At 40.6% G+C, this 20,081-nt stretch overlaps 1 protein-coding gene across 3 annotated transcripts in view; it reads right to left on the minus strand.

The window, feature by feature from the left end:
• The window catches only part of NECTIN4 (nectin cell adhesion molecule 4), an 81,044-nt gene extending 61,257 nt beyond the window's left edge, over positions 1–19,787 (minus strand). For 2 of the 3 annotated variants that reach the window (XM_069726281.1, XM_069726290.1), the window contains exon 1: positions 19,572–19,787. In XM_069726281.1, the coding sequence (XP_069582382.1) occupies positions 19,572–19,629 (58 nt within the window). In that variant the 5' untranslated portion in view covers positions 19,630–19,787. The remainder of the gene's footprint in view (positions 1–19,571) is intronic. The other variant, XM_069726300.1, reaches the window with a different exon arrangement.
• Positions 19,788–20,081: the final 294 nt, after the last annotated feature.

A 20,081-nucleotide genomic window follows, 5' to 3' on the forward strand; every position in this document is an offset into this window, starting at 1 on the left:
CCTTAAGGACAAAAATGTCCAGGAAGGATGGGAAATCTTGAAAAATGAGATTCTCAAAGCACAATCGTTAACAATTCCAAAAAGAGGGAAGAATATAAAGCATTTAAGGAAACCAGGATGGATGAACACAGAACTTAAGCACATGCTAAAAAGGAAGAAAGAAATGTTTATCAAATGGAAAGAGGGAGGCATATCTAATGAAGAATATAATGCTGTCTGCAGAAGCTGCAGGGCACGAATCAGATTAACTAAAGATGACAATGAATTAAGGCTTGCAAAAAAGGATTTGGGGGATATTTCAAAAGTAAAAGAAAAGTCAAAAATGCTATAGGATTTTTACAGGATGAAAATGATGAAATGGTAAGAAAGGATGTTGAGAAGGCCGAACTTTTAAATTCCTATTTTGCATCTGTTTTCTCTGAGAAAGGAAAGGTAACATCAGGTGATCTTCACTGTCCTATTAAAGGAATAGAAGAATCCAGGATATATATAAACAGAAAGATAGCGAGGAAACATTTAGCTAACATAAAGTAATTCAAGTCTCTAGGTCCAGATAAATTACACTCCAGAGTACTGAAGGAGATAGCAGAAGAAGGTTTTGAACCACTCTCCATAATCTTTGAAAATTCTTGGAGAACAGGAGAAGTCCCAGAAGACTGGAGAAAAGAAAATGTTGTTCCTATCTTCAAATAGGGGAAGAAAGTGGACCCAGATATAGGCCAGTGAGTCTGACTTCTATACCAGGAAAGATCTTTGAACAAATTATTAAACAACATGTATGTAAATACCTGAATAAGAATGAAGTGATTAACCAGAGTCAGCATGGGTTTGTAACTACTAAGTCATGTCAGACTAACTTAATTCCATTCAGTGACAGAATCACTGACTGGGTGGATCAGGGAAATGCTGTAGATATAGTATATCTTGCCTTCAGCAAAGCATTTGACAAAGTATCTCACACCATCCTTATTGAAAAAATGACTAAGAATGGAATGGACAAGGCAACTGTTAGGTGGATTCATAGCTGTCTTAAAGATCAGACCCAAAGAGTGGTCGTAAATTGCTGCACATCCCGTTGGAGGAATGCCTCGAGTGGGGTACCACAGAGTTCTGTCCTGGGCCCTGTATTGTTCAACATCTTTATCAATGATTTTGATTAAGGAATTGAGGGTACACTGATTAAATTTGGTGATGACACAAAGCTATATAGGCTATAAAAATTAAAAAAGCATATACAGAATGGGAGGAATAGGGCTAAGCAACAGCACATGTGAAAAAGACTTGGGTTTACTAATAGATCATAAACTGAACATGAGTCAACAGTGTGATGCAGCAGCAAAAAAGGCAAATGCAATTCTGGGATGTATTATCAGAAGCATGCAGGCTAGATCACGTGAATTCATTATTGCCCTCTACTCCTCTTTGGTCAGACCTCATCTGGAATACAGTGTCCAGTTTTGGGCATCACATTTTAAAAAATACATCAACAAACTGGAGCAAGTTCAGAGAAGAGCGACCAGAATGGTGACCGATCTGCAAACCATGTCCTATGAGGAACGGTTACAGGATTTGGGAATGTTTAGTTTACAAAAAAGAAGACTGAGAGGAGACTTAATAGCTGTCTTCAAATATCTCAAGGGATGTCACATTGTAGAAGGATCATCTTTATTCTCATTTGCACAAGAAAAGACTACAAGCAATGGGATGAAACTAAATGGGTGGAGACACAGATTAGATATTAAAAACACTTTTTGACAGTTAGGGTGATCAATGAGTGGAACAGGATGCCACGAGAGGTGGTGAGTTCTCCTTCCACGGAAGTTTTCAAACAGAGGCTGGACAGACACCTGTCTGAGATAATTTAGTGAATCCTGCTTTGAGCAGGGGGTTGGACCAGATGACCCAGGAAGTCCCTTCCAACTCTACCATTCTATGATTCTATGTACTGTATAGGTGCAGGATCTGTCCTATAAATGTACTCTACTGGTGCAGGATCTGTCCTATATACAGTTATATGAAAAAGTTTGGGCACCCCTATTAATCTTAAGCTTAATGTTTTATGAAAATTGGGGTTTTTTTGCAACAGCTATTTCAGTTTCATATATCTAATAACTGTTGGACACAATAATGTTTCTGCCTTGAAATGAGGTTTATTGTACTAACAGAAAATGTGCAATCTGCATTCAAACAAAATTTGACAGGTGCATAAGTGTGGGCACCCTTATCATTTTCTTGTTTTAAATACTCCTACCTACTTTTTACTGACTTACTAAAGCACTTTTTTTTGGTTTTATAACCTCATTGAGCTTTGAACTTCATAGCCAGGTGTATGCAATCATGAGAAAAGCTACTTAAAGTGGCCACTTGCAAGTTGATCTCCTGTTTGAATCTCCTCTGAAGATTCATGGGCTCCTCAAAACAACTGTCTAATGATCTGAAAACAAAGATTATTCAACATAGTTGTTCAGGGGAAGGATAGAAGAAGCTGTCTCAGAGATTTAACCTGTCAGTTTCCACTGTGAGGAGCATAGTAAGGAAATGGAAGAACACAGGTACAGTTCTTGTTAAGGCAAGAAGTGGCAGGACAAGAAAAACATCAGAAATGCAGAGAAGAAGAATGGTGAGATCAGTCAAGGACAATCCTTAGACCACCTCCAGATAGCTGCAGCATCAACTTGCTGCAGATGGTGTCACTGTGCATCGGTCAACTATACAATGCACTTTGCAAAAGGAGAAGCTATATGGGAGAGTGATGCAAAAGAAGCCGTTTCTGCAAGCACGCCACAAACAGAGTCGGCTGAGGTATGCAAAAGCACATTTGGAGAAGCCAATTTCTTTTTGGAAGAAGGTCCTGTGGACTGATGAAACCAAGATTGAGTTGTTTGGTTATAGAAAAAGGCGTTATGCATGGCGGTCAAAAAACACAGCAATCCAAGAAAAACACTTGCTACCCACAGTAAAATTTGGTGGAGGTTCCATCATGCTTTGGGGCTGTGTGGCCAATGCCGGCACCGGGAATCTTGTTAAAGTTGAGGGATGCATGGATTCCTCTCAGTATCAGCAGATTCTTGACAATAATGTTCATGAATCAGTGACAAAGTTGAAGTTACGCAGGGGATGGATCTTTCAGCAAGACAATGATCCAAAACACCGCTCCAAATCTACTCAGGCATTCATGCAGAGGAACATTAACACTGTTCTGGAATGGCCATCCCAGTCCCCAGACCTGAATATCATTGAACATCTGTGGGATCATTTGAAGAGGGCTGTCCATGCTCGGCGACCATCAAACTTAACTGAACTGGAATTGTTTTGTAAAGAGGAATGGTCAAAAATACCTTCATCCAGGATCCAGGAACTCATTAAAAGCTACAGGAAGCGACTAGATGCTATTATTTTTGCAAAAGGAGGATCTACTAAATATTAATGTCACTTTTCTGTTGGGGTGCCCATACTTATGCACCTGTCAAATTTTGTTTGAATGCAGACTGCACATTTTCTGTTAGTACAATAAACCTCATTTCAAGGTAGAAACATTACTGTGTCCAACAGTTATTAGATGTATGAAACTGAAATAGCTGTTGCAAAAAAAACTATTTTTATAAAATATTAAGCTTAAGATTAATTAATAGGGGTGCCCAAACTTTTTCATATAACTGTATGTACTGTATGGGTGCAGGATCTGTCTCGTATATGTGCTGTATAGGTTTAAGATTTGTCTTATATACATACTATATAAGTGCAGGATCTGTCTCATGTACGTACTGTATAGGTGCATGATTTGTCTCATATATGTACTATATACGTGCAGGATCTGTCTCATATATGTACTATATACATGCAGGATCTGTGTCATATATGTACTGTATAGGTGCAGGATCTGTTTCTTATATATACTGTATAGATTAAGGATTTGTCTCATATATGCACTGTGTAGGAGCAGGATCTGTCTGGTATATGTGCTTTATAAATGCAAGATTTGTCTTATATACGTACTTCATAAGTGCAGGATCTGTCTCATATACGTACTGTATAGGAGCAGGATTTGACTTGTATATGTACTGTATAGGTGCAGGAATTTTCTCATATATGTACTGTATAGGTGCAAGATTTGTCTTATATACGTACTGTATAGGTGCAGGATATGCTTCTTATATGTACTGTACAGATGCAGGATATGTCTCATATTTGTACCGCATAGGTGCAGGATTCAACTCATATATGTACTGTATAGGTGCAGGATCTGTCTCATATATGTACTGTGTAGGTGTAGGATCTGTCTCGTATATGTGCTGTATTGGTGTAATTTTTGTCTCATATGTACTGTATAAGTGCAAGATCTGTCTCATGTGTACTGTATAGGTGCAGGATTTGACTCGTATATGTACTGTATAGGTGCAGGAATTGTCTCATATATGTACTGTATAGGTGCAGAATCTGTCTCGTATATGTAACGCATAGGTGCAGGATCTGTCTCATATATGTACAGTATAGGTGCTAGATCTGTTTCTTATATGTACTGTATAGGTGCAGGATTTGTCCCATATATGTACCATATAGCTGCAGGATCTGTCTCATGTGTACTGTATAGGTGCAGGAGCTGTCTCATATATGTGCTATATAGTTGCAGGATCTGTTTCATATATTTACTCTGTAGGTGCAGGATCTGTTTCTTACATGTACTGTATAGGTGTAAGATTTGTCTTATATACGTACTGTATAAGTGCAGGATCCGTCTCACATACGCACTGTATTGATGCAGGATTTGTCTCATATATGTACCATATAGGTGCAGGATTCAACTCGTATATGTACTATTTAGGTGCATGATCTGTCTTATATATGCACTGTATAGGTGCAGGATCTGTCTCATATATGTACTGTGTAGGTGTAGGATCTGTCTTGTATATGTGCTGTTTTGTTGTAATACCGTATTTGTTTCTCTCATATGTGTACTGTATAGGTGAAGGATTTGTCTCGTATATGTACTGTACAGGTGCAGAATCTGTCTCATATATGTAACACATAGGTGCAGGATCTGTTTCTTATATGTACTGTGTAGGTGCAGCATCTGTCTCGTATATGTGCTGTATAGGTGTAAGATTTGTCTGATATATGTACTGTATAGGTGCAGGATTTGACTCATATGTACTGTGTAGATGCAAGATTTGCCTCATATACGTACTGTATAAATGCAGGATCTGTCCTAAATATGTATTGTAATGATGCAGGATTTGTCTCCTATATGTCCCATATAAGTACAGGATCTGACCTATATATATGTACTGTATAGGTGCAGGATTCGTCTCCTATATGTACCATGTGGCTGCAGGATCTTTCTCATATATGTACTGTATACGTGCAGGGTCTGTCTCATATATGTACTGTATAGGTGCAGGATCTGTCTCATATTTGTACCATATATGTGCAGGATCTTTCTCATATATGTATTGTGTAGGTGCAGGATCTGTCTCATATATGTACTGTGTAGGTGCAGGATCTGTGTCATATATGTACTTTATAGGTGCTGGATCTGTCTAATATATACACTGTAAAGGTGTTGGATCTGTCTCATATATGTAATGTATAGGTGCAGGATCTCGTTCACATATGTACAGTATAGGTGCAGGATCTGTCTCATATTTGTACCATATAAGTGCAGGATCTTTCTACTATACGTACTGTATAGGTGCAGGATCAGACTCATATCTGTACTGTGTAGGTGCAGGATCTTTCTGATATATTTACTGTATAGGTGCAGTATCTGTCTCATATATGTACTGTATAGGTGCAGGATTTGTCTCATATGTACTGTGTAGGTGCAGGATCTGTCTCGTACATGCGCTGTATAAGTGCAAGATTTGTCTCATATATGTACTCTATTAGTGCAGGATCTGTCTCATATACCTACTGTATAGGTGCAGGATTTGACTCGTATACGTGCCGTATATGTGCAGGACCTGTCTCACATATGTACCGTATAGGTGCAGGATCCGTTTCATATACGTACTGTATAGGTACAGGATCTGTCTAACATATGTACCGTATAGGTGCAGGATCTGTCTCATATTTGTACTGTATAGATGCAAGATTCTTCTCACATCCGTACTGTATAAGTGCAGTGTCTATTACACTGTACATGTACCGTATAGGTGCTGGATCCGATTCTTATATGTACTGTATATCTGCAGGATTTGTCCCATATATGTACCATACAGCTGCAGGATCTGTCTCATATGTGTACTATATATGTGCAGGATCTTTCTTATATGTGCTGTATAGGTGTAAGATTTGTCCTATATATGTACTGTATAAGTGAAGAATCTGTCCCATATACGTGCTGTATAGTTGCAGGATTTGTCTCATATATGTACCGTATAGGTGCATGATCTGTCTCATATATGCACTGTATAGGTCCAGGATCTGTCTCATATGTACTGTGTAGGTGTAGGATCTGTCTCGTATATGTGCTGTATAGGTGTAATATTTGTCTCATATGTACTGTATACGTGCAGGATCTGTCTCATATGTGTACTGTATAGGTGCAGGATTTGACACGTATATTTACTGTATAAGTGCAGGATTTGTCCCATATATATATATTGTATAGCTGCAGGATTTGTCTCATATATGTTCTGTATAGGTGCAGGATCTGCTTCTTATATGTACTGTATAGGTGCAGTATACTGTATGTCTCATATATGTACTGTGTAGGTGCAGGATCTGTCTCGTATATGTGCTGTATAGGTATAAGATTTGACTGATATATGTAATGTATAGGTGCAGGATTTTACTCATATATGTACTGTGTAGATGCAGGATCTGTCTCATATATGCAATGTATAGGTGCAGGATCTGTCTCATATATGTACTTTGTGGGTACATGGTCTGTCTCGTATATTTACTCTATAGATGCAAGATTTGTCTCATATATGTACTGTATAAGTGCAGGATTTGTCATATATACAGTACAGACCAAAGGTTTGGACACACCTTCTCATTTAAAGATTTTTCTGTATTTTCATGACTATGAAGATTGTACATTCACACTGAAGGCATCAAAACTATGAATTAACACATGTGGAATTATATACTTAACAAAAAAAGTGTGAAACAACTGAAATTATGTCTTATATTCTAAGTTCTTCAAAGTAGCCACCTTTTGCTTTGATGACTGCTTTGCACACTCTTGGCATTGTCTTGATGAGCTTCAAGAGGTAGTCACCAGGAATGGTTTTCACTTCACAGGTGTGCCCTTGTCAGGTTTAATAAGTGGGATTTCTTGCCTTATAAATGGTGTTGGGACCATCAGTTGTGTTGTGCAAAAGTCTGGTGGATACACAGCTGATAGTCCTACTGAATAGACTGTTAGAATTTGTATTATGGCAAGAAAAAAGCAGCGAAGTAAAGAAAAACGAGTGGCCATCATTACTTTAAGGGTATGTGTCCACTTTCAGGATGGCCGGCGGTATCGTCGGAGCGGCTTAGCCGCTCTGCGGTAAGCCCCGCCCCCTTTCTGGGACGCGATGATGCCGGATGTGTTCACAGCACACATCCGGCATCATCGCTCCCCACCATAGGGCCCTGTGCTATATCTTGCGGCGACGCAGCGTCGCCGCAAGATATACGGACATGCTGCGATCTGAAAAGACGCGCAGCATGTCCGGAGTCGCAGGGCCGCCGCGTGCGTGTTACCACGCATAGTGGAGACGGGATTTCATTCAATCCCCTCCACTATGCTGTAACATCTGGACGCTGCGAGTCTAACGCTGCGGCTCTATGCAGCGTCAGACACGCAGCGTTTCCTGCACGTGGACACATACCCTAAGAAATGAATGTCAGTTAGTCCGAAAAATTGGGAAAACTTTGAAAGTGTCCCCAAGTGCAGTGGCAAAAACCATCAAGCGCTACAATGAAACTGGCTCACATGAGGACCGCCCCAGGAAAGGAAGACCAAGAGTCACCTCTGCTTCTGAGGATAAGTTTATCCGAGTCACTAGACTCAGAAACCGCAGGTTAACAGCAGCTCAGATTAGAGACCAGGTCAATGCCACACAGAGTTCTAGCAGCAGACACATCTCTACAACTGTTAAGGCTAGGTTCACATTGCGTTCCTGGCGTCCGTTAGACGGACTACATTACACCGTGGCATAACGCGGTGTAACGTAGTCCATTAACGGCACCATTGCATGCAATGTCGGACGCATCGCTAGCGCACGCCCACAATGGGCGTGCGCTAGCCATGTGCCGTCATTGAGTGACGGACCCCGAGACGCGGGCTGCAGCGTTTCCGGGTCCGCCACTGCTAGCGCAGATAGAGCTAGCAGATGCTCTATCTGCGTTAGCGGGCTGCCATACCGGTACTTGCGTTAACAGCAGCCCGTTAACGTATTTGTTTAACAGGCTGCTATTAACGTAATGTGAACCCAGCCTAAGAGGAGACTTTGTGCAGCAGGCCTTCATGGTAGAATAGCTGCTAGGAAACCATTGCGAAGGACAGGCAACAAGCAGAAGAGACTTGTTTGGGCTAAAGAACACAAGGAATGGACATTAGACCAATGGAAATCTGTGCTTTGGTCTGATGAGTCCAAATTTGAGATCTTTGGTTCCAACCACTGTGTCTTTGTACGACACAGAAAAGGTGAACGGATGGACTCTACATGCGCAGTGCCCACCATGAAGCATGGAGGAGAAGGTGTGATGGTGTGGGGGTGCTTTGCTGGTGACACTGTTGGGGATTTATTTAAAATTGAAGGCATACTGAACCAGCATGGCTACCACAGCATCTTGCAGTGGCATGCTATTCCATCCGGTTTGCATTTAGTAGGACCATCGTTTATTTTTCGACAGGACAATGACCCCAAACATACCTCCAGGCTGTGTAAGGGCTATTTGACCAAGAAGGAGAGTGATGGGGGGCTATGCCAGATGACCTGGCCTCCACAGTCACCAGACCTGAACCCAATCGAGATGGTTTGGGGTGAGCTGGACCGCAGAGTGAAGGCAAAAGGGCCAACAAGTGCTAAGCATCTCTGGGAACTCCTTCAAGATTATTGGAAGACCATTCCCGGTGACTACCTCTTGAAGGTCATCAAGAGAATGCCAAGAGTGTGCAAAGCAGCCATCAAAGCAAAATGTGGCTACTTTGAAGAACCTAGAATATAAGACATATTTTCAGCTGTTTCACACTTTTTTTGTTAAGTACATAATTCCACATGTGTTAATTCATAGTTTTGATGCCTTCAGTGTGAATGTACAATTTTTATAGTCAATAAAATACGGAAAAATCTTTAAATGAGAAAGTTTGTCCAAACTTTTGGTCTGTACTGTATAGGTGCAGGATCTGACCTATATATATGTACTGTATAGGTGCAGAATTTGTCTCATATATGTACCATGTGGCTGCAGGGTCTGTCTCATATGTACTGTATAGGTGCAGGATCTGTCTCATATGTGTACCATGTAGCTGCAGGATCTTTCTCATCTATGTACCATTTAGGTGCAGGTCTGTCTCATATATGTACTGTATTGGTGCAGGATCTGTCTCATATTTGTACAATATAGGTGCAGGATCTTTCTCATATACAGTATGTACTGTATAGGTGCAGTATCTGTCTCACATGTACTGTATAGGTGAAGGATCTGTGTTATATAAGTACTTTATAGTTGCTGGATCTGTCTCATACGTATGGTATAGGTGCAGTATCTGTCTCATATATGTACTGTATAGGTGTAGGATCTGTCTCATATATGTAATGTATAGGTGCAGGATCTATCTCATATGTACAGTATAGGTGAAGGATGTGCTTTCATATGTACTGTGTAGGTGCAGGATCGGTCTCATATATGTACTGTACAGGTGCAGAATATGTCTCATACGTATGGTATAGGTGCAGGCTCTGTCTCATATATGTACTGTATAGGTGTAGGATCTTTCTCATATATGTAATGTATAGGTGCAGGATATTTCTCATATATGTACCGCATATGTGCAGGATCTATCTCATATATGTACTGTATAGTTGTAGGATCAGTCTCAAACAGTATATGTAATGTATAGGTAAGGAAATCCTGAAAACCTGCACTGTTGGCGGCCCTCGAGGCCTGGAGTTGGGGACCACTGATGTAGTGTATAAGTGCAGGATCTGTCTCATATATGTACCGTATAGGTGCAGGATCTTTATCATACTGTATATGTACTGTATAGGTGCATGATCTGTCTCATATATGTACTGTACAGATGCAGGATATATCTCATACGTATGGTATAGGTGCAGGATCTCTTATATGTACTGTATAGGTGCAAGATCTGTCTCATATACAGTGGGGCAAAAAAGTATTTAGTCAGTCAGCAATAGTGCAAGTTCCACCACTTAAGAAGATGAGAGGCGTCTGTAATTTACATCATAGGTAGACCTCAACTATGGGAGACAAACTGAGAAAAAAAAATCCAGAAAATCACATTGTCTGTTTTTTTAACATTTTATTTGCATATTATGGTGGAAAATAAGTATTTGGTCAGAAACAAACAATCAAGATTTCTGTCTCTCACAGACCTGCAAATAAAATGTTAAAAAAACAGACAATGTGATTTTCTGGATTTTTTTTTCTCAGTTTGTCTCCCATAGTTGAGGTCTACCTATGATGTAAATTACAGACGACTCTCATCTTTTTAAGTGGTGGAACTTGCACTATTGCTGACTGACTAAATACTTTTTTGCCCCACTGTATGTGCCTCATAGGTGCAGGATCTATGTCTCTTATCTGTCCTAGATATGTGCTGTATAGTTGCATGATCTGTGATATACGTACTGTATAGGATTTGTTATATATATATATATATATATATATATATATATATATATATATATATATATATATATATACTAGCTGAAGAGCCCGGCGTTGCCTGGGCATAGTAAATATCTGTGGTTAGTTATAGCACGTCACTTCTCTTATTTTCCCATTACGCCTCTCATTTTCCCAATCACATCTTTAATTTTCCCCCTCACATCTCTCATTTTCTCCCTCACACCTCTCATTTTCTCCCTCACTCCTCTCATTCCCGCCTAACACTTGTCATTTCGACCTCACATCTGTCATTTTCCGATCACTACACTATTTTCCCTCACTCCTCTCATTTTTCACTCACAACTTTTCATTTTCACCTCACACCTCTCATTTTCACCTCAGTATACACATGTGTCATCTCCCTTATATATAGTATACACCTGTATGTCATCTCCTGTATATAGTATATACCTGTATATCATTTCCCCTGTATATAGTATATACCTGCTGTGTGTCATCTCCCCTGTATATAGTATATACCTGTATGTCATCTCCTCCTATATATAGTATATACCTGTATGTCATCTATATATAGTATATACCTGTATGTCATCTCCTCCTATATATAGTATATACCTGTATGTCATCTCCTTCTATATATAGTATATACCTGTATGTCATCTCCTCCTGTATATAGTATATACCTGTGTGCCATCTCCCCTGTATATAGTATATATCTGTGTGTCATCTCCTCCTGTATATAGTATATACCTGTATGTCATCTTCTATATATAGCATATACCTGTATGTCATCTCCTCCTGTATATAGTATATGCCTGTAGGTAATCTGCTCCTGTATATAGTATATACCTGTGTGTCATCTCCTCCTGTATATAGTATGTACCTGTATGTCATCTCCTCCTTTATATAGTATATACCTGTGTGTCATCTCTCCTGTATATAGTATATAGCTGTGTGTCATCTCCCCTGTATATAGTATATACCTGTGTGATCTCCTGTATTAGACCTCGTTAACACGTTATTTGCTCAGTATTTTTACCTCAGTATTTGTAAGATAAATTGGCAGCCTGATAAATCCCTAGCCAACAGGAAGCCCTCCCCCTGGCAGTATATATTAGCTCACACATACACATAATAGACAGGTCATGTGACTGACAGCTGCCATATTTCCTATATGGTACATTTGTTGCTCTTGTAGTTTGTCTGCTTATTAATCAGAATTTTATTTTTGAAGGCTAATACCAGACTTGTGTGTGTTTTAGGGCGAGTTTCGTTTGTCAAGTTGTGTGTGTTGAGTTGTGTGTGGCGACATGCATGTAGCGACTTTTGTGAGATGAGTTTTGTGTGGCAACATGCGTGTAGCAACTTTTTGTGTGTCGAGTTGCATGTGACAGGTTAGTGTAGCAAGTTGTGTGCAGCAAGTTTTGCGCATGGCGAGTTTTGCGCGTGGTGAGTTTTATGTCTGGTGCCTTTTGAGTATGTGCAAGTTTTGTGTGAGGCAACTTTTGCATGTGTTTCAAATTTGTGCATATGGCAATTTTTCCGCATGTGCAAGTTTTGCGTGTGGCGAGTTTTCCATGAGGTGAGTTTTGCACTTGTGGCGAGTTTTGCGTGAGCCTATTTTTTGCATGTGGCGAATTTTGCGCGTGGTGAGTTTTGAGCGGCGACTTTTGTGTTTCGACTTTTATGTGGCGAGGTTGGCGTATGTGTGGTGACATGTGTGCTGAGGGTGGTATATGTGTTCAAGCACGTGGTAGTGTATGGCACATTTTGTGTGTGTGTTCATATCCCCGTGTGGTGAGTATCCCATGTCGGGGTCCTACCTTAGCAACTGTACGGTATATACTCTTTGGCGCCATCGCTCTCACTCTTTAAGTCCCCCTTGTTCACATCTGGCAGCTGTCAATTTGCCTCCAACACTTTTCCTTTCACTTTTCCCCATTATGTAGATAGGGGAAAAATAGTTTGGTGAATTGGAAAGCGCGGAGTTAAAATTTCACCTCACAACATAGCCTATGACGCTCTCAGGGTCCAGACGTGTGACTATGCAAAATTTTGTTTCTGTATCTGTGACGCCTCCAACACTTTTCCTTTCACTTTTTTCCCCATTATGTAGATAGGGGCAAAATTGTTTGGTGAATTGGAAAGCGCGGGGTTAAAATTTCACCTCACAACGTAGCCTATGACGCTCTCAGGGTCCAGACGTGTGGCTGTGCAAAATTTTGTTTCTGTAGCTGCAACGCCTCCAACACTTTTCCTTTCACTTTTTTCCCCATTATGTAGATAGGGGCAAAATTGTTTGGTGAATTGGAAAGCGCGGGGTTAAAATTTCACCTCACAACGTAGCCTATGACGCTCTCAGGGTCCAGACGTGTGACTGTGCCAAATTTTGTTGCTGTAGCTGCGACGCCTCCAACACTTTTCCTTTCACTTTTTTCCCCATTATGTAGATAGGGGCAAAATTGTTTGGTGAATTGGAACGCGCGGGGTTAAAATTTCACCTCACAATATAGCCTATGACGCTCTCGGGGTCCAGACGTGTGACTGTGCAAAATTTTGTGGCTGTAGCTGCGACGGTGCAGATGCCAATCCCGGACATACACACACACACACACACACACACACACACACATACACACATTCAGCTTTATATAGTAGATATATATATATATATATATATATATATATATAGTACAAACCATGTGAAGGCAGTATACAGACGTATTATAATCTTACCATACTGAAGAGTATACATTAGGGTGACATTAATATACACTGCCTCTATGTCGTCCGCATCATGTCTATGCATTCTTTTTACTTCTTCCCAACATTTCCATATGATGCTCTCTGATATAGTTATCTATACATGGCCAGGAATGGATATAGAGCTTTATGTAAACTTTCCTCATTACAATAACAAGACATGATTCATTGAAAGGCAAGTGAGGCAGAATAATGGAGTTTAGTCTCCGGATTTATTAGGCAACGTAGGAGACAATATGATGGGTGGAGCGGGGCTGGGTCTGAACGCCCTAGCTGGGCACGGAAGCTGCATAACAAAGCAGAAGAGCAAGGAGAGTGGCATGTGGCTCATATCCTGCCAATTATAATAATTATTATCCAACTATCAACAGTAGGATTTCATGGACGTACTCAGAGAGCAGGAATTTATAATGTTTACCTATATTAGTCCAGTGTGGAGGAGTCCGTAATTTTCACACCGCACTCACGACGGATTGTGGGAGACCTCAGAGGTTTCAGTTTCCTGGCATCATAACAACTGATCCAGAACAACAACCATCATTTCCTTGGAGAGAAGGGAATGTCCATGTTCTCCCATTGCATTTTTTACAAGGTCACTTGGTAAATGCTCCTCTCAGGCAATTGGTCACCATTGTATTGGGTTCTGGATGGCGGACGCCTCTCTCAGTCCTCTGGTCACTAGTGTATTGAGGTGAGCATGGTGTTGCTCCTCTTAGACCTTATTTCCCCAATATATTGATGTCTGGGTAGTGGATACTCCTCTTAAGCTTCTGGTCACCAGGGCATCGTTGACAGGATGTAACTATTCCTCTCAGAGCTATGGTCAGCAGTGTATTGGGACCAAGATGGTGGATGTTCCTCTTAGAACTCTGGTCACAAGTGTATTTTGTCCATTATAGTGCATGCTTATCTTAAAGGGACTCTGTGAGCACAGCATTTTTGTTCAAACCAAATACAGGCGCTTGGTGCATCATAGCATGGCCAAACATTTAAATACACCCTTCCACTTGCTTGTTTTTCCTTGATTATCAACCACCTTCTTTATTTGAAAGCTCTGACTTCATAGAGCCAGAGAAGAATGGAGATAGATGGAAATCAAACAAATGGAAAGGTTTATTGGAATTATTGTCCATGCCATGAAGCACCGAGTGCCTATACTTGATTTGAACAGTCATCCTGTGCTCACTGAGTCCTTTAAGCCTTTCTTCACTAAGTATTTTGAGGCCTTGGTGGTGTAGGGTCCTCCTAGGCCTCCAAGACTGTGCAATTCCATTATCTTTGTATGATACGATGACCAATACTTAAGCCTGGGACATGAGGCCTCTATGCTCATCTAATCACTGGCTGTGTCATAATCACACCTGCTCTGAGGCAGAGCCTGCCCCTTACTCCCAGCTATGTGTCTGAACTGGCCCACCTCAGGGCTCCACCTGTGTCGTCCCAGACAGGTGAGTCTCCTGCTCCTGGGGAATGTGGCTGTATCGGTGTGATTAATACACAATGCCTCAAAGCTTCACACGCCCTGAGAGGAGACAGTCACCAAGCCGGTCTCCTCAGGAACTGACACTCTGGTGGCTGTCACTGAGCAGGTGGTCTTATAACATATAATCAAGTGAAAAACACTGTAGTGACCTGTTATAGTAACCCTTTATATTGATCTATCATATCGACCTGTTGTAGTGATCCTTCACATCAGACCAGCCATAGTAGACCCATCATAGAAAACTCATCATAGTAGATATGTCATAGTGACTATAATATATCCATCATAGGGAGCATTGTAGACTAGTCTTAGTAGACCTGTCATATTAATCAATTTATAGTGTCCATAATATACCCTTCATAGTGACCACAGTAGATCTTTCATAATTGATTTCTCATAGTGACCATAGTAGACATCTCATAGTTGACCATTCATAGTGAGTACAGTAGACACGATATAGCAGACCATTTATAGTGACCAATGTAGAACTGTCATAATGACCATAGTGGACCCATCTTAGTAGATGTGTCATAGTAGACTTATAATGACCTATCAAAACACCATTCCTAGTGATCATATCTTCACACTGCGGCTCCAGCGCAGGCGTACTTTGTCTGCCCTGTCGAGGGCAGAGCCAAGTACTGCAGTGCACAGGCACCGGGAAAGGTCAGAGAGGCCCGGCGCCTGCGCACTGCAGTACTTTGCTCTGCCCTCAACTGGGCAGACAAAGTACGCCTGCGCTGGAGCCGCAGCGTGATGACCAGAAGAGGACGTCATCTGATGAAGATGGGAGGCGCCGGACCCGGACCAACAGCGGGAACGCCCCTAGGTGAGTATAATCTAACGTCTTTTTCTGATCTTTTAGGATACATCGGGGGCTTATCTACAGCATTCCAGAATGCTGTAGATAAGCTCCGGATGCCGGTGGGCTTACCTCACCCGCGATTTTGGAGTTGACAGGTTCCCTTTAATAGACTATTCATAGTGACCAAAGTGGACCCTTCATAGTAGACCCTTCATAGTAGGCAATTCATACTGACCACAGTAGACCCATGATAGGATCCATCACAGCTCTATCAGTGACATTACAGAATAGTGATGATGGGTGGATGGGTCCATGTTATCATGTCATCCTCCTCAGGCTCTGAGGTGAGACAGAGTCCTGTTCACCATGGCAAATACTGGTGTCTGCTTATAGTGAGTACGAAAAGTATTCACACCCCTTTAAATTTTTCACTCTTTGTTTCATTGCAGCCATTTGGTAAATTCAAAAAAGTTCATTTTTTCATATTAATGTATATTCTGCACCCCATCGTGACTGAAAAAAAAACAGAAATGTAAAATTTTTGGCAAATTTAATAAAAAAGAAAAACTTAAATATCACATGGTCATAAGTATTCAGACCCTTTGCGCAGACACTCATATTTAAGTCACATGCTGTCCATTTTCTTGTGATCCTCCTTGCGATGGTTCTACTCCTTCATTAGAGTCCAGCTGTGATTAATTAAACTGATAGGACTTGATTTGGAAAGGCACACACCTGCCAAATGAGAATCATGAGGTCAAAGGAACTGGCCAAGGAGCTCAGAGACAATTGTGGCAAGGCACAGATCTGTCCAAGGTTACAACAGAATTTCTGCAGTACTCAAGGTTCCTAAGTGCACAGTGGCCTCCATAATCCTTAAATGAAAGAAGTTTGGGACCACCAGAAGTCTTCCTAGACCTGGCCGTCCAGCCAAACTGAGCAATCGTGGGAGAAGAGCCATGGTGAGAGAGGTAAAGAAGAACCTCAAAGTCACTGTGGCTAAGCTCCAGAGATGCAGTAGGGAGATGGGAGAAAGTTCCACAAAGTAAACTATCACTGCAGCCCTCCACCAGTTGGGCCTTTATGGCAGAGTGACTCAACGGAAGCCTCTCCTCAGTACAAGACATATGAAAGCCCGCATAGAATTTGCTTAAAAATACATGAAGGACTCCCAGACTATCAAAAATAAGATTCTCTGGTCTGTCGAGATGAAGATAGACCTTTTTGGTGATAATTTTAAATGGTATGTGTGGAGAAAACCAGGTACTGCTCATCATCTACCCAATACAATCCCAAGAGTGAAACATGGTGGTGGCAGCATCATGCTATGGGGGTGTTTTTCAGCTGCAAGGACAGGACGACTGGTTGTCATTGAAGGAAACATGAATGCTGCCAAGTACAGAGATATCCTGAATGAAAACCTCTTCCAGAGTGCTCTGGACCTCAGACTTGGCCGATGTTTCACCTTCCAACAAGACAATGACCGTAAGCACACAGCTAAAATAACAAAGGAGTGGCTTCAGAACAACTAGGTGACCAATCTTGACTGGCCCAGCCAGAAACCTGACCTATACCCAATTGAGCATCTCTGGAGAGACTTAAAAATGGCTGTCCACCAACGTTCATCATCCAACCTGTTGGAACTGGAGAGGATCTACAAGGAAGAATGGCAGAGGATCCCCAAATCCTGGTGTAAAAAAAACTTGTTGCATCATTCCCAAGAAGACTCATGGCTGTATTATCTCAAAAGGGTGCTTCTACTCAATATTGAACAAAAGGTTTGAAAACTTATGACCATGTGATATTTCAGTTTTTCTTTTTTAATAAATGTGCAAAAATTACTAAATTTCTGTTTTTTTCCAGTCAAGATGGGGTGCAGAGTGTACATTAATGAGAAAAAAAAACATTTCTTTTTAATTTACCAAATGGCTGCAATGAAACAAAGAGTGAAAAATGTAAAGGGGCCTGATTACTTTCCGTACCCACCGTATGTGGCATAGTGGCCCCTACAGGCTCCAGGGCACCACCTATAGCTATATCCCTGTGGTACCTGTTTGGCCCTCGCCACCCTCTATACTTGTCTCATGGCTCCTAAATCTTTAATTACAGAGAGTGGTGAGGGCTGAGTGTACAAGAAATAACCCCAATCCCATAAAACACCCTCCATACCGTGCGTGACTACAAGGAGTCATCATGCAGCAAGAATAACATCACAGTGTGATTCACCCTGACAGCACGCCATGTATCCCCATCATCCTCATCATAACAACAGTGACAAAATCATCAGGAGGATAATAATATATATCCAGTCATCAGAAGAACCAGCACCCTGACCGTGCCATGACCACAGATATATATGTATATACACATGTACATGCTGGGGATATATACAGTATATATATATATATATATATATATATATATATATATGTCTATGTGTATCCATCTATCTTGTGTACTAGTGACATATAGAGGTTTGTGCCTACATAGAGGGTCTATTTTGTGTGTGTGTATGTATATATATATATATATATATATATATATATATATATATATATATATATATATATGTGAGCCCCATTGGGGACAGTAATGATAATGTGTGCAAAACTGTAAAGTGCTGCGGAATATGTTAGCGCTATATAAAAATAAAGATTATTATTATTATTATTAATATATATATATATAGATATATATATCTATATATCTATATATATATATATCTATATATCTATATATATATATATAGATACACATATTTGTATACGCGTGCACTGGTCATCACTGTGTCATTGTGTGTATGTATATATATGTGTGTACCAGTTATGCATGGGAGGTTTATCTTGGATGTATGTACGTGCAGTGTGTGTATATATATATATATATATATATATATATATATATATATATATCTAGAGGATGTATATTTATATACACTGGTGATATGAAGGGGTATGCTGGGTGTGTGTACATATATATATATATATATATTCACTGTTCATACTATATATAGGGTACTATGCTCAATGTATGCATATTTATATATACATACACATACTAGTTAAATATAGGAGGTCTGTGATGTATGTGTGTGTCTGTATATATATATATGGGCATGTGCACCGGTTATACAGTATAACAGTATATAAGGGTCCGTATTGGATGTATATATGTTCATTAGTCATTTACATTGATCTCCGCTGGGTATATATATCTACTGGTCATATAAAGGGGAATGCTGAGTGTAATATATATATATATATATATATATATATATATATATATATATACACATATCCTGTTCATACTATATATAGGGGTCTCTGCTGCATGCATATTTTTATATGTTCTGGAAAGGTCAGGAGTCTCTGCTTTATGTGTATATGTTCTAGTCGTACAGTATATATGGGTCTATGTTTGAGAGATATATGTGTATATATATATTGTGTACTGGTCATATATAGGGGTCTGTGCAGGATATATTTATATGTACTGGCCCTAGAGTATATAGGGGTCTCTGCAGATGTATTTTATGTGCAGTGGTCATACAGTATATAGGGATATATGCTAGATGTGTGTATGTGCATATATTCACTGGTCACTTGTAGGGGTCTTATCTAGATGTATATTTATATACAGGGGGTACCCTGCTATGTTTGAGGTGTTCTCCTGCAGACAGCACCATGTACAGCAGTTTTGCCTCCTTACCTGTACAGGTGAGCAGCAGCAGCACTGCCCCCCAGATATCCCAGTGTCCTCCAGGCATTGTATGTGCCCCAAATACTTTCTGTAGTCCAGTGTAACCCAAGAACAGCTGGTACCCTACAATCCAGGCCACACAGATCACCCTGGGAGCCGGGCAGCGACTCTTCGTAGGTCGCCACTCTTTCCTCTCACTGCTCAGTTCCGGATTAAAAAGTCGTCAAACTAGTTCCAAAAATGCTAAGCCATTGAAAGGTGTGGAAGAAGAGGAGGGTGGAACCAGGGCGAGGACATGGACACATCTAATCCTAACTCAAAACGTAAACTAAGCCTAAAAATGACCATAACACACCGACCAGTGTAGAGCAGAAGGAGGAGGGTAGAACTAGGGCAAGGACATTGATATCTTTAACCCTAAACCTGCTAACACCAATCTTTACCCCAAAACTGACCCTAGCTAACTTTTCGGTGTTGAAATAGAGGAGAGGGAGGGTGGAATCAGGTCGAGGACAGCGA

Source organism: Ranitomeya imitator, chromosome 1, assembly GCF_032444005.1.
Source record: "Ranitomeya imitator isolate aRanImi1 chromosome 1, aRanImi1.pri, whole genome shotgun sequence".
Taxonomy (NCBI): Eukaryota; Metazoa; Chordata; class Amphibia; order Anura; family Dendrobatidae; genus Ranitomeya; species Ranitomeya imitator.